General features: G+C 55.4%; 1 protein-coding gene across 6 annotated transcripts in view; it reads right to left on the bottom strand.

Annotated features, from left to right (window-relative positions):
• PCNX2 (pecanex 2) overlaps positions 1 to 14252 on the bottom strand; it is a 302749-nt gene that overhangs the window by 16935 nt on the left and 271562 nt on the right. For 5 of the 6 annotated variants that reach the window (XM_068547604.1, XM_068547601.1, XM_068547603.1 and 2 more), the window contains 4 exons: positions 11138 to 11282; positions 10458 to 10688; positions 9182 to 9456; positions 8353 to 8540 (listed from right to left, as the gene is read on the bottom strand). In XM_068547604.1, coding sequence (XP_068403705.1) covers positions 8353 to 8540; positions 9182 to 9456; positions 10458 to 10688; positions 11138 to 11282 — 839 coding nt within the window. The remainder of the gene's footprint in view (positions 1 to 8352; positions 8541 to 9181; positions 9457 to 10457; positions 10689 to 11137; positions 11283 to 14252) is intronic. The other variant, XM_068547600.1, reaches the window with a different exon arrangement.

Genomic DNA, 14252 nt, shown 5'->3' with positions numbered 1-14252 from the left:
CCACGTCTGTCAGGGCTCCCAGCTCCCTTTGGCCAGTTGTCCCTCCCCTCAGGGGTCCTTCCTGGCCCAGCTCGTGCTGAGACTTGCTGAGACGAGGCCTTTATTTTATTTTTTATTGGAGTCTAGTTGATTTACAATGTTGTATGAGTTTCAGGTGTACAGCAAAGTGAATCAGTTGTTATACATATACATATATCCACTCTGGCCTAAATCTAAAAAAAGAAGAGAGAGAAAAACAAGGCCATTTTGGACACAAGGGACTGGACTGGCCAAGGATTTGGTCCTGGCACGTCTCTGGAGGAAGGCAGGCTTAAAGTGCCTGTCTTGTGCCTGACTTACCTCTGCGGCTTTAGAGACCAGGCTGGTGGAGGAGCCTTGAGCTTGCTGGAATGCTGAATTCCTTAACTTAAGCCTCAGTACTCACCAGGGTCTAATTTTAAAATATTATTTTAACCACAAGGTCCTACTGGGCAGCACAGAGAACTATACTCAGTAGCCTATGATAAACCATAACGGAAAAGAATATGAAGAAGAATGTATATATACGCTTAATCGAATCATTTTGCTGTACAGAAATGAACACAACATTTGTAAATCAACGGTACTTCAGTTAAAAAACAAAAAATAAAAATAAAATATTATTTTGAAGGGGGCAGCTGGTGACGTCACGGTGCTACCAACTGCCCTACTGACGTGCCTCCAGGAGTGGCTACAGTTACACTCAATGGGTAAAAATAGAGGGGGCTGCAGGGTGGGTACCCCCAAGGAATGTCACCTCACCCCAAATGCCCAAATGATTAACTGGGCACCTGGCGATTCTGAAATATTTATGTTTGCCTATGGGAACAGCTGAGAGTGACACATCTTTTGCGAGAGAACTCCTTAGGGAACAGATGTTACTGTGGACATTCCCCGGGTCCCCTCTAGCCCTGCTCCTCCCACAGCGGCGGACTGGCTGAAAGGGCCCTCGTGCCTCACGTCGACCTTACTGCCATGTGCCCACTGTGATGGTGGGTGCCCGTTTCCAGAGGGCACTGGGGTGCCCACGTGGCTCCCTCCTGCCCGTCTGCTGAGAAATCGGGGTGCTCCCCCCGCAGCGCTGCTCACAGAGTGGGACTCCCTGGGTGAGTGCAGGCAGCTCCCCGGCATGGGGCTCCCACCCGGGGATGGGGCCCATCTGAACGGTCCCTGCTGAAGCGTTAGTATGTTACTCTTACAGAGGAAGAAAGAGGGAGAAAGGGACCCTGACGAATCCGAATTAAGAACAGAGATGGTGATTTGTTAGTTTATTCAGAGCTTGGCAAGGCCAAACATCTGTTTGTGATTTATACTGCAACGCTGATTGCTGCCCCAGAATAGTCCACATTCATCCGCAAGACAGTGATTTTGATGTTGGAGAGACCACCCGTACTTAGTGGGGGAACTCAGCTCATTCCAGTAACAAACAGACCCATCTGTGTGCCAGAGGGGAATGGCCTGTGTTCCCATGCAAGATGGGGTAACCCCTGCCCTGATTTCACTGCTTCAGATGTTCTTGGGGCTTTTTGTCGCTCTTGATTTTTTCAAAGTTAGTTAATTTTGCAAATGGAACAAGTACGAAACCAAGCTAAATACATCTATGCTACTTATTTTGTAGTTTTAGTTTGCCAGTTACTTCATTATCAAATTAGGAGTGTTTCTAGGGAAAATCTCCTTAGAACCTGGGTTGAAATTCCATATAAATTACCCTCCCCTGTTCATTATCCCAGCACTATTCCTTTGTCTTTGATTGTTATCTGAAAGGTGGTGGTGCAAGTCCTCAGAATAGCATAGAAGAGAGAAATTATATGTATCAAATGTTAACTACTGAATCTAGATGAAATGTATGTAGGTAGTCATTGCCTTATTCTTGAAGTTTTTTTGTACTTTAAAAAATTTCAAAATTTCAAAACACCAAACTATTAAAAAAAATAGGATAGAAGGGATAGCCTTCCTGTCCAATTTGGGATTCAGATTAGTTACAAATTCCTAACTGCTCTCAGCAAGCAGACCACCAGCCTCCACCAGTGGGCCGTGTCCCCTTCCAGCAAGAAGCCTACAGGTTGTCAGGCTGCACTTAGGGCGGCATAGTGAGTTCCCGGCCGTTGGGCGTGAGGGCCCGCGAGTCAGGCATGAGGTGCTGGGCACCCACACGCTGTGCCCACCTGGGATCCCAGTCCTCTGAGAGTCTGGCAAGGGCCAGGATGGGGATACTCGGCTGGGGACCGAAGCAGGGACCCAGGGAGGGAGGGAGCAGTTGGGACTCCAGTTATGGGCACTGAGCCTTGGGCACTGTGAGTAAAACAAGAGCCTGTTCTTAGAATTTCGTTCACATTCACCCTTGAGAGCGGCTCAATCATTGCTGCGTAGCTAGGCTTCTCTGTCATGCCCTGCCCGGAAGTCAGGTCCTCCACCTCGGCCCCGGGGACTCCCGCAGGGCACAGCACACCAATCATCACTGATTGCCTACGTGGCATCACGCGGTGCTCTCCACCCTCCGCCCTTCCTCTCTGACTGCAACGCCGCATCTACAGGCTCAGCACGCGGCACACTGACCGGGAAACAAGGGCCCAACCTGCAAAACTCACCTCGCATGGAAACCCAAAGCTTCTTCAACCCCTGACTGGGAACAGAGCCAGCCCCAGACGGTTTGGGTTTGGCCACGGGCTTCTTAACCTTGGCCATTGGAACCACCGGGGAAGCTTCAAAAGTGCCTTGACCTAGACACTGAGACCCCCCACCCCCACCCGTGTGCCCCTGCAGACTGGGCCCTGGGCCTCCCCTGTAGCCTGGGAGGCAAGCTACGGGGCGGGAGCTGGGAAGGTGAGTCTTCCAGGTCGAGTACAAAGATCCGGGATCAGGAATATCCCCCCCCAGGACTGGAGACCGACCTCTAACTTCCCTGCGCTGGCTGAGCAGGCCCCTGGCTTGCTTTCTGGAAGCTGTGGGCACCATGGTTTGATTCATTTGGAGGGAGGGCGAGAAGGAGGCCAGAGAAGCCGGAGGCTGGAAGGAAACCCAGCAACTGCACAGCACAGAGGCCCCTTTGGCGATGCCGTCCTGCTGGGAACGGCAGCGGGGGGTGGCTTTCCAGGCCGCCCTCCCTCTTCCAGGGGCCTTCGGGCATCTCACCACTGGCCGCGTCATCTGGGAAGAGTCCTTGGTGGCAGGTACAAGGCCCCGTGGCGCCGGGCAGGGCTGTCCCCCTCCCCATGTGCGGCTCCTTCTGGGGCCGGTGTCCTTGGGGGTCACAAGGGCTACTGCACTTGGGGCTTCGGTAACTGACAGCTTTGCGCCTGGCCCTGTCAGGGTGCGAGAGTCCCCCCGCGATCCCCACTCTCTGCACCAGCTCAGGAGGAGGGGGCCGGTTGGGGGAGGCCCCTGCCAGGCTTCGGAGACTTGAGCCGGGCGGGGGCAGCTCTCCTCTTGCCTGCAGCACGGAAGCTTGTGCGCACCTGCGTTTATCGGGCGCTGAGGGACGCAGCCTGAGATCCCACTGGAAGCTTACCCCCGCCTGGGCTTTGTTCTCCAAGTCCCGGGGTTCCGACATGGTGCTTATTTACAGGCGGGGCGTGTTTCTAGCTGCCAAGGGACGTGGAGAGAAGGGACAGGGGTGCTGGCCTTGAACTTCCCCCAGGGAGTGAGTGGGTGCAATGAACCAAGCCAAAGGTGGCCATGTCCCCGTATGGCTTTAACCAGAGTGGGAGTAAAAAGATGGAGACATTTCAGTGTTCCAGGGGCAGGAGGAGGTGTCTTGCCCTGGGTGTGGGGAGTGAGGTTGTCCCTTTCTGATGCCAACTTCAGGCTTTTCTTGATGTCTCTCAGGGGCCTGCTCTGCCCTGACAGTCCAAGATTTCCCTGCTGCCTTGATGCGTGCCTGTTAAGTCCCAGTGGCTGGTTTCAAGCCAACTGTCTCATGTGTTTCATCCTTTCAAAGGCAAGTTTGGACTCCATCCCTGCCCAGCCCCGCAGAATGGGTGTTTGTTTGGCTTATGCCACGGGCTGTGATGCCCGCTGCTGAGTTTCAGGAAAGCCTCGCCCCGGGCAGCCACTGAGGCAGGGGGATGGTGAGGCTGCAGGCAGGGCTGGAGGGCAGACGGGGCCATCTCTGTCATTCCCCCTCCGGGACTCACGCCCCACCGGCCTCTCTCAGCCCACTGGGGCCCCCTTGGGACTCTAAGCCAGATGGTCTGAAAGGTGGTCACTCTTGCGTCCTTCAGGGGACCAGCTGGGCTGCATCTGGAGCCGCCTGGATTTTCCAGGGCAGGGAGAGCCCGTCGGGGACCGCGGCGTGGCCCTCCTCTGGGGGAGGGAAGAGGGCTAGCTGCCTTCGGGCGTCTCCCTCCCCCCCAGGACTAGGCCCACTCGGTGTGGCCAGTGCCCGATCCCCAAGGCATCACCAGGAGAGCAATCAGTCTTAGGTGGAGACTCTTCTAAAGATATATGAAGGGTTCTGGCAGGGGGCTTGGGGCACAAGGACGAGCCGACAGGATCCGCAGCTGTTGGCGCTTTGCTCTTGGCTGTGACAGACAGAAGCTGGCGACAGCTGAGTCTCACCTGGGAATTCTGTGGCCTGAGGGCCTGACAGCCCAGCCCCCGGGGAAGCCTCACGGGGAGTGGCTGAGTCCGGAGGGGGACCATCCACCCATACAGTCAGCCCGGGACCATCCACCCATACAGTCAGCCCGCGCCTGCTGAGCACAGCGCCGCCTTAGCCCTGAGCGGCCCCCCCAGGACTTTAGAGGGTCCCACTCGACCCCCGTTTCTCCTACCACATCTCTCCCCAGGACCAGGAAGCCACGGAGACAAGGGATGCTTTGGGCGGCCCCCATACCCCCCGCCACCTAGCGCCGGGGTGCCTGGCTCTCCAGAAGGCCCCGCCCGAAGCCAGAGCCTGCCCAGACCCGCCGCCAGGCTGCCCCCCAGGGAGGGCCTTGGGCCTTCCTGCAGGTGTGTGCACCGAGCAAGGCCTGCGGCGGGGCAAGAAGCAGTAGGCAGGTATGGATGGAGCGTGGACGTGCAGACGAGAGGTCTACATGAGCACAGGCCCCTCGCGGGCATGGCAGGGCGAGGCGCAGCGGGCCACGGTCCCCCTGTGTGCTCCTGTCCCCGCCCCGAGAAGACAGGGCCGCCACCGGGCACCCCCTTGCACTGCGCTGGCCTAGTGCAGGCGCGGGCGGCTCCCAGGCCCTGAGCTCGCACAGCCTGCCACAGTGACGGGGGCAGAGCCGCGTGGACGGCTGGCTGGCCAGGGGCCTCTCTGAGGTGGTGGCGTTTGGTCAGAGGCTGAGCGAGGGAGCGAAGAACTGAGCTGAGCCTGAGGGCAGCACGTCCAGCCTGGGGAAGCCGCAGCGGCAGAGGCTCTGCGGGGAGGACCGCTTGGCGTGAGTGAGGGGCAGAGAGGGGGCTGTAAGGCCAGGCAATGTGAGCCAGGGGTCATGGGGAGCCCTGCAGGCCAGGCGAGGGCCCAGTTGGGCCCCCCAATTCATGTGCTGAAGTACTAACCCTGGAACCTCAGGATGTGACCGTATTTGGAAAGAGGACTGTTGCAGGTATCATTCATTAAGATGGGGGTCGTAGCGGAGTACGGTGGCCTAATCCAACGGGACTGGTGTCCTCACCAGAAGGGGAAATTTGGACACAGACACGCACACAGGAAGAATGCCATGAGAAGATGAAGGCAGAGATCAGGATGAAGCTTCTACGAGGGAACGGACGCCCAAGATCACCAGCAAACCGCCAGAAGCCAGGAGAGTCCAGGGACCCATTCTCCATCATGGCCTCAGAAGGAAGAAACCCTGCCAACACCTTGATTTTGGACTTCTGGCCTCCAGAACTGTGAGACAGTCTTTTGTTGAAGCCACTGAGTTTGTGGTACTTTGTTACAGCTGCCCTAGCAAAGGAATACAGGTTTGTTCTGAGGGATATGGGAAGACTTATTCAACAGAAGGATGTCCTAAGTTAAAATACTGTCACCCTGGCTGGTATGTGGAAAAGAGATTTAAGACTTTGTGCAGTTGTCAGGGCTGCCTGAATGGCCAGAGAGAGCAAGAGAGCGGTTCTTCTTTTATTTGGGGTGGGGAGGGGCAAGGTGGGCCCCCTGCCAGCCCTCTGACCCTCTGAGGGGCAGGGGGCACCCAGTCTCAGGACAACTCCCCAGGAGTGCAGGGCCTTCTTTCCAGACTGTCAGCTTCTAGAGCACAGGGAGACACATGTGTCTGCCCCACGTCCCCAACCCCTGCCCTGCCCACAGTGGGACCTACAGAACCCGGGCAGCTGCTTCAAGAAGACCTGGGTGTCAGCTTCACCTGGGGGAGCCCCAAGGAAGGCCAGTTGTAAGAGGAGTCCTTGAGCCAGCGGAAGAAGTCAGGCAGGGCACGGGGGGCACGCGAAGAGCTGGAGCAGCTCCAAGGCCTCGGACGCTCGGCAGAGGCTTCAGGAGTCTCCCAAACAGGAGGACAGCTGGGCTTAGAGCCCGGGGCCAGCTGCGGGGGGTTGGGGGGGGGGGGGCGTCCCGCTCATGAGGCCCGTGGGCGATGTCGCCTGGCGGGCCTGGTGAGCTCGCAAAGCCCGGAAAGCCAAGCGTGGCCTTGGGAGAAATGATTTTAAGAAGCAATAATGGAAAATGAACAGCTGGTTCGGGCTCTGGAAGATCCAGCTCCGACATCTGCCACGAAAGCCTCAGGCTCCGGCGGTGAACGGGGGGGAACATTCACAAGCTATGCGGTCTGGATTTTAAGACAGAAAGGAGCACTGGCCCTTTCCAGGCCACGCAAGCGCTGGCACAGCTTCGCTTCTACGAAAGGGAAGAGGCATTCACTGAGTCAGAGCCCGTCCAGCACGCCCATCCTCGGCTCTTTAAACGCCTGCGGCCCCGCCAGCCAGAAACCCCCCCGACTCCAGCCTCCCTCTGGTTCCCACAAGTCACCTGGTTAGACGTGCCAAGCGCTCAGGAATTTCTCCATTTGGAACCTACCTTGCATTTTCCCATCTGGAAGATCACTTTATGTGATTTTGAAACTTAAAATTCTCACGCGATAACAACTGTTAGCTAAGCAATGAGAAACTCCTGGCCCGAGAACCCAGCACTGGAGGCCTCGGGCTGGGCGACTGCTCTGCTTGGGGTTGGGGCAGACGGCACGGGGCGGGGAAGGGGGCCTTCTTCCCCCTAAGCAGCTAATGGCAACCACTTTGCCCATCTACCTACCTACCTCTCCCTCCCTCCTTCCCTCCCTTCCTTCCTTCCTTCCATCTCTCATCTATCTTCTATTATCTAGCTATCATCTACTGATTCATCTCTATCTATCTATCACATATCCATCCATCCATCTATCTGTCGTCTATCGTATGTCTTCTACCTATCATCTGTCTGTCTCTCTGTCTCCCTATCTATCTATCTGCCATCTTGCCCATCTTTATATAAATCCTATTTCAGTTAAATCCTCAGCCTTGCTTCCAGGAGACAGGGACCGTTCCTCATTACTCATTCGGTGCAGAGCTGGCAGGGGAACACGCACAAAAAGGCACTTAATGAATCCTTCTGGATGGTAAAAGCACTGAGGCCAAAAGGCGAAGCCCCTAACAGGTTTTGAAGGGCAAAGCTGAGTGCCAGTGTGCCAGCAGGAACCAGGGCCAAGCATCTGTCTCTCCCGCATCCACCCAGGGGCGTCCTCTGTGGGCCCTCGGGGTCGTCTTTTCTAAGCCAGCCCCCTCCTCCCAATGGACTGGGGTTTTGGAACTTCGTCCATCTGGTTGAGCCTAACTGATTTTAAACTTTAAACTCAGCCCAAACTTGAACCAAGCCACCCCCTCCATCCCCACCTGCTGGCACCCTTCTTCCCTCTTTTCCTACGCTCTGAAATGTCAGGTGTAAGTGCAGGAAGGGGAGAGCTGTAGACAGTGGGCAACGGCCTCGCCACAGACTTGGAGAGGGGGGCTCAACTCACAGAAAGACGAAGACACCATCATGGACCAAGAGCTACAACACAGCCCGACACAGAGGCACGTGAGCCAATAGGCACTGAATGACTGAGAGAGGGGGTGGAAGGGAGTGACCGCTGGACCGATGGACAGACACATGGCTGGCTGGCTGGCTGGCTGGCTGAGGTGATGGACAGACAGATGGGTAAAGGTTAAATGCTGAATCTAACACATGGAGAGTTGTTTTCTGAGTAGAACCTATACGAGTCAGTATATTTGGGGCATCTTTGTCCCAACACTGATTTTTCCTGCATAAAGGGGCTCTCAGAGGTTAGAACGACAACACAACCCACAGTGCTGGCCAGTGGGACTACAGGAGCCTTATCAGTAACACGAAGCCCCCGCTGCACGCACCTGTCGTCCTTGTCCCTTCAGGGGGTGACCAGTGGCGGTTCCCATCCTCTCTGGGCTGTTCCGAGCTGCTCTCCCGGCTCTCACCACTGGGGGCACTGCTGCCGCCTATGGGCGGGGCGCCCCCGGCATCCGCATCCTCGACGTTGCCAGCGCCGGGCTGGCCGGCAGCATCGAAGTCCTTCCGCACCCTGTGAGAGGGAGAAACGCTTGAAGGGTTCTCACCAAAACATTTCTAATTGCCGTAAACGCCCCATCACATTCGTGTCCAAATCGGGATGGCAGACCGGACTCTACAGGTGAGCAGCACACCTGAGATGCAGGTGGAGAGAGGGGCTTCCGTTCCCCAAACCTCAGAGTCTGATAAACGAATACACCGCGCCCGGATGAAGAAGCCGCAGGTCCCACCGGCCACAGCGACCCTCAGCTCTGGGGCCTGACAAGGCGCTCCGCCAGATTCTGACAGAACATCTTAGAATTCGTTCCAACTCACCAGGGACACCGTTACAAAGGCGTGAGAAGACTTAGGGGATGAGAGATGCGTGCTGGGTGGGAGGAGGGATTTCAAGCCCCGTTCTTTGAGACAGATGTGTAACAGTCACTCCCAAAGACCCATAACCTCGGCAGTTCTGCAAGGGCCCAAGCCCAAGTCTCAGCCCGTGGATGGAAGGGGGAGGGAGGCAGAGTCATCTGATGAAACAAAGGCTGTGTTGCGTCGCACTTGGGCACGGAAGGAGCGATGGACGGTGACATTCCAACCAGAAGCCCTGGAGTCGCAGCCCCGCCCCATCCAGCATCCGGGTAAATAACGGCCTTTGTTGTCAAGACCCACCTCAACCACTTGGTCCGGAACCACGCCCTGACGCTGTCCAAGGTGACGGGTCCGCTCCAGACGTTCTTCAGCTGCCTGTGGGTCCCTAGGTAGGAGGTGGTGAGCGGGGAGACATACATGGGGTACCCCAGGGGCTGGTCACAGGAAGAACTGATCAGGTTCCGGAGGACCTGCTTGTGGTTCTGGATGCTGCCGCGCTCGGGGTTGCAGTTGCGGAGGAAGATGAGCTCTTGCTGCTGCCCCGCCCAAAGGCCACGGACACACTCTCTGTTCACCTGCAGGGCGGGGAAGACGGGGGAGAAAAGCAGATGGCGGGGGCCTCCAGCATGTTGGTTCTGGGTCTGAGTACCTGGGACCACAAGTACCTGGGACCACAATACTTTGGCCTAAAGCTTTCATAGTCAAGCCCGAATGGCAGCCCCGTAGGTGGATGTGATGCCACTTTCACGGGGCCACAGAGATCAAATAAAAAGGAAGGAAGGCTTTGTTTCAGCCCGGTGGTTTGAAGCTATAGGAAGAAGAGAATCTCTGGGAAGGAAAGTTCTCGGGTTCAGGAACAGGTTATTAGAGGAAGGTCTGGAATTTTAGAGAATTATAAAGTCTTTAAGAATAAGCTAGGGACTTCCCTGGTGGTGCAGTGGTTAAGAATCTGCCTGCCAATTCAGGGGACACGGGTTCAATCCCTGGTCCGGGAAGATCCCACATGCCGCGGGGCAACTAAGCCTGTGCACCACAACTACTGAGCCTGCGCTCTAGAGCCCACAGGCCACAACTACTGAGCCCGCGTGCCACAACTACTGAAGCCCCTGCGCCTAGAGCCCGTGCTCCGCAACGAGAAGCCACCACAATGACAAGCCCGCGCACCGCAACGAAGAGTAGCCCCCACTCGCCGCAACTAGAGAAAGCCCGTGTGCAGCAACAAACACCCAAAGCAGCCATATATTAATTAATTAATTAATTAATTAATTAATTAATTAAAAAAGAATAAGCTAGATCTGACCCTCAGCGACATGTGTGTCTAGCCCACCAGGACTTCTTGCCAAAGCTGTCACCTGCGCACCGGCTCTCTGGGTGGGAAAGGGCCCTGGAGGAGATGCACCGCCTGCCCCGGGGCTGCCCTGCATGCTGGCCAATGCTGCCCCCCAACCCTGGGGCTGTGGGTCTAGACAGAGGATGCTGGCCCAGGGCGAGGGCATCGGTGCCAATCCGTCCTGTTTCTTCTCACATTCCGCCCAGGTGGGAGGCTCGCGCCAGCTGGGAAGGATGGGCCCCGTACCTTGATCACCTTGAAGCTCAGGAAGCTTCTGTGGAGCACGATGACCTTGTACTCGTCCGCACCCTCGTCTACCACGTGCCGCAGGGTCAGCAGCTCCTCCCTGTTGGCCAGCACGGCGCCCCTCCAGGCCGGGTCGCCCTCGTGGCAGATGACCACCTTCTTCTCAAAGGACTGTATGGCCTCATACAGGACCACAGGGTCTTCGTACTCGTCGGGGCAAGTGAACTGGTCCTGGGGAAGGAAGTCCATCTTCGGGTCAGGAGGACCAGAGAGCTGGCCCCGGGGGGGTGCAAGGCCAAGCCCACCTCCACATCTCACAGTTGCCCTGAGTGGATGGAGGACACCTCGCCAACCCAGCACCCTTGGCCTTGGGGCCGTGCTAGGCAAAGAGCTTGCGGCTTAGGTGCCTATGGCTTTTTGAGACAGTGTGGGCACTTCTGATGTCATTTTCTCTGGCCAAGTCCCCTCTTCCATCCTAACGGGAGATCACCACCTCCTAGGGGTCTTGAGGGCACATTGTCACGGACACCGTCAAGAATATGCGATGCCTCAACGCTTAGTTACTAAATCAGAAGCCCACTCATCAATGTCATGCCGAGGAAAGGGACCGCGTTTCTGAAAGGTCATTTTTTTCCCCTGATGCTTCAGGCTTATACTTTTTTTAAAAAAGGGATGTTTACCTGGTGCAGCTTCAGGGACATCCTGAGAGCTGGGGCGACAACTTTGTGCAGCAGGTCGATGTCTGCAAACACCCACTCATCTTGGGCTGTTATTCTGAAGTCACCTTTGAAGAGGGTGTGGAGGCCGTACAGGAAAGAATCCAAGCTGTGAAACAAAGTCGAGTTTGTTCGTTCATACGGAGCAAAGGTGTTCAGGCACCTGTCACCCTGAGCTGGCCTGAGTCTCCCTTGTGTCACCTCAGGAGGGATTTTACTGTCTTTAGGCTGATCCAGCAGAGGTCCCACCGAACACCTGACGCTGCAGACCGTATTCAGACCCTTGTGACAACTGCTACAATGGTCACCTTCAGGAATAGCCACTGATGTTCTGGATCCCTGAGTGTGATGGTGGAGGTCCTGGTCAGAGCTGGCCTGCTACGTCCACAGGCAGAGTGAGTGCTGAGACACGGGGCCGTCTGGTCCAGGAGCCCTGGGGCCTCCACTTCTTGGGAGGGAGGCAGGGAGGCCGGGGGAAGAACCCAGGCCCTTCCATTGGTCGTCTCTGAGTTTCCGGATAGCGCTTTCGGACTATGTCACTCATAATAAAAATTGGATTCTCCCACCATACGGAGAGAAAACGACACCAAATGCAATCTCATATTGGCCATTTAGATTCTCAGAGAATATCCAGCTCCCAATCCCACCCTTTTTTTTAATGACTAGTGGATGAGGCACGATAGAGGGGATTAAAATGAATGACAGAAGGATTCCTCAGGTTGTCCAGGTTTTTATGTTTCTAGGTTTTTTGGCTCTGTTCCGTTTCCTGCATGTAATTGAGCACTGCCTGGGTGGAGAGCAGAGAGGTGCCCGAGGGACGTCTTTCACGGTCTGGGTTCTTTACCTTTTGGATCAATGCAGGGAGTGGGTTTGGGAAAGCGACTCACCCTGTATTATGAGGAGGGAAAGAATGGTCCTTCCTTCATTCGTTGCCTGGAGCTCCAGTGATACACTCAGTCACAGCCGCCTCTAAACACCCTGGCCTCTAACATCCCTGAGCGGAAGTGGGCAGCTGTACGAGAAACAGTATCCCTGACAGGGTTGAACGGGGACAGACGAGCAGGGACGTGTGTGTGGAAGAGACTCTCCGAGGAGGGAGCTGAGAAGGATTTAATGAGCTGGCTCGCCAAGCAAGACTTTGGATTCAGCGCAGCACGCTAGACCCACACGTCAGGGAAATAGCTCCACTGCTGGCTGTCGGAGCACGTCGTTGTGAAACACCCCGGCATCATTAACCTCCTTCCAGAACTCCCTTGAGAGGGATGCCGGGGCTTGGAGTCAGAGCAGACTGCGGGAAACGGGAGCAGGCAGGGTCTAGGCAGGTGGGGCGGATGCTGTGGCCTCGAGGAGCCCAGAACCTTCCAGAAAGAGTCCAGGAGGCAGCCCTCCTGAACAGGCTCCCCCAACACAGAACAGACACTTCCTGGAGCTGCCTGCGGTCCTGGGAGGGGAGGGGTGGACCGCAGAGCCAGGCTGGAGCAGTGCAGAGGCAGGGAGGGAAGCTTTGAAACGGTGCTAACTGCTGTCACCGAAAATGGTCCAAAATGCCCCTGTCATCAGATAGGGGCGAAGTACTGAAAAGAGTGGGTTAAATGTGGGTGGGTTTTTTTTCTGGAAAGGATCAGAAGCATGCCTCGCTGCTTGCACACAGGTGTAGAGAAATCGCTCCTCTTGATGTGGGGCTGGGGACGGTGGCAGAGGGAGACAGAGGGACCTGCCCAGATGCCCAGAGCGACACGGGCAGATGGAAGAGGAGAGCCGGAGAGTCAGCCCATCCTTTGCTCGGCGGCATGTGAAAGCAACCACAGACCTGATTGCCCGGTCGGGAAAATGCCCTTCCACGGGACCTCACTGAGTGCTCGTGAGCCCATCCCAGGTCCCCAACGATAGATGCTCTACCTGTCCTTTCTATTTTCAGAGGAAAATGACACTGTGTGATGCTTACTGCTGTTCCATTAAAATGAGTCTCAATGCACAAATGAACATATCTATGAAACAGAAACAGAATCACGGACATAGAGAAGACTGGTGGTTGCCAAGGGGGAGGGGGAGGGGGAGGGGGTAGGGAAGGATTGGGAGTTTGGGATTAGCAGATGCAAACTGTGATATATAGGATGGATAAACAACAAGGTCCTACTGTACAGCACAGGGAACTATAGTCAATATCCTGTGATAAACCATAATGGAAAAGAATATTAAAAAGAATGTATGTATATGTATAACTGAATCATTTTGCTGTACAGCAGAAATTAACACAACATTGTAAATCGATGACACTTCAATAAAAAAAGTTTCTTTTAAATGAGTCTCCATGTAGAAAACAAAGCCTGGAGTAGAATTCCACTAGATTGATGGTATTACCCCTAGCACCTTAAAGGTACAGGCATCCTAAAAAGTAAGGGTGTTTCATTACCTGCCTTTTATCCTCAGGAGAATGAAGAGGAGGAAGGCAGAGATGTCACGAGCTGGGAGGCTTTGCGGGGGACAGCAGAGGTCTCCAGGTCGCCTGCAGCACATTTCTGACTTGGACCATTATCGGGCTTCGTCTTGTTAAGACTCTACTGAGAGATGACAGGCTCCCACCCCCAGGCCAACAGCTGGAGTGGGGAAACAGGGTTACATCTGAGTCGATCAAGGTTGGCCTTCGTGGGGACTAGAACAGCCACCGCCTGGCCCCCTAGCACTGCCTTTATTTACTAAGTTTTTAGCACGTGTGCAGTGCCATGTAAGACCGGGCTTATCTCGGTGCCGCGGTCTGGCTCTCTACATGTGGATGTAGAGATTGTCCCTGCACTGAGGACTGCTTGGCAACAAACTCTATAACAGGCCTTCTGTACCTCTTCTGCAGCACTCAACCCATGTTCCATGGAGTCAGGACTTGAATTATACGTCGCCTTCATAACTGTGTGTGCATGTGCGTATGTGTGTACCTGAGCATAGGCGCACATTTGTGTGTGCATGTGTGTATGTGTGCATGTATGTATATTGTGCACGTACATAGGTGCACATTTGTGTGTGTGCATGTGTGTATATGTGTGCATTTACATGGGTGCACGTGTGTAAGCTCACGCGTGTGTTG

Source organism: Eschrichtius robustus, chromosome 7, assembly GCF_028021215.1.
Source record: "Eschrichtius robustus isolate mEscRob2 chromosome 7, mEscRob2.pri, whole genome shotgun sequence".
In the NCBI taxonomy this organism is placed as follows: domain Eukaryota; kingdom Metazoa; phylum Chordata; class Mammalia; order Artiodactyla; family Eschrichtiidae; genus Eschrichtius; species Eschrichtius robustus.
Note: the sequence above shows the minus strand (reverse complement) of the source record. Positions and strands in the feature narration are given on the sequence as shown.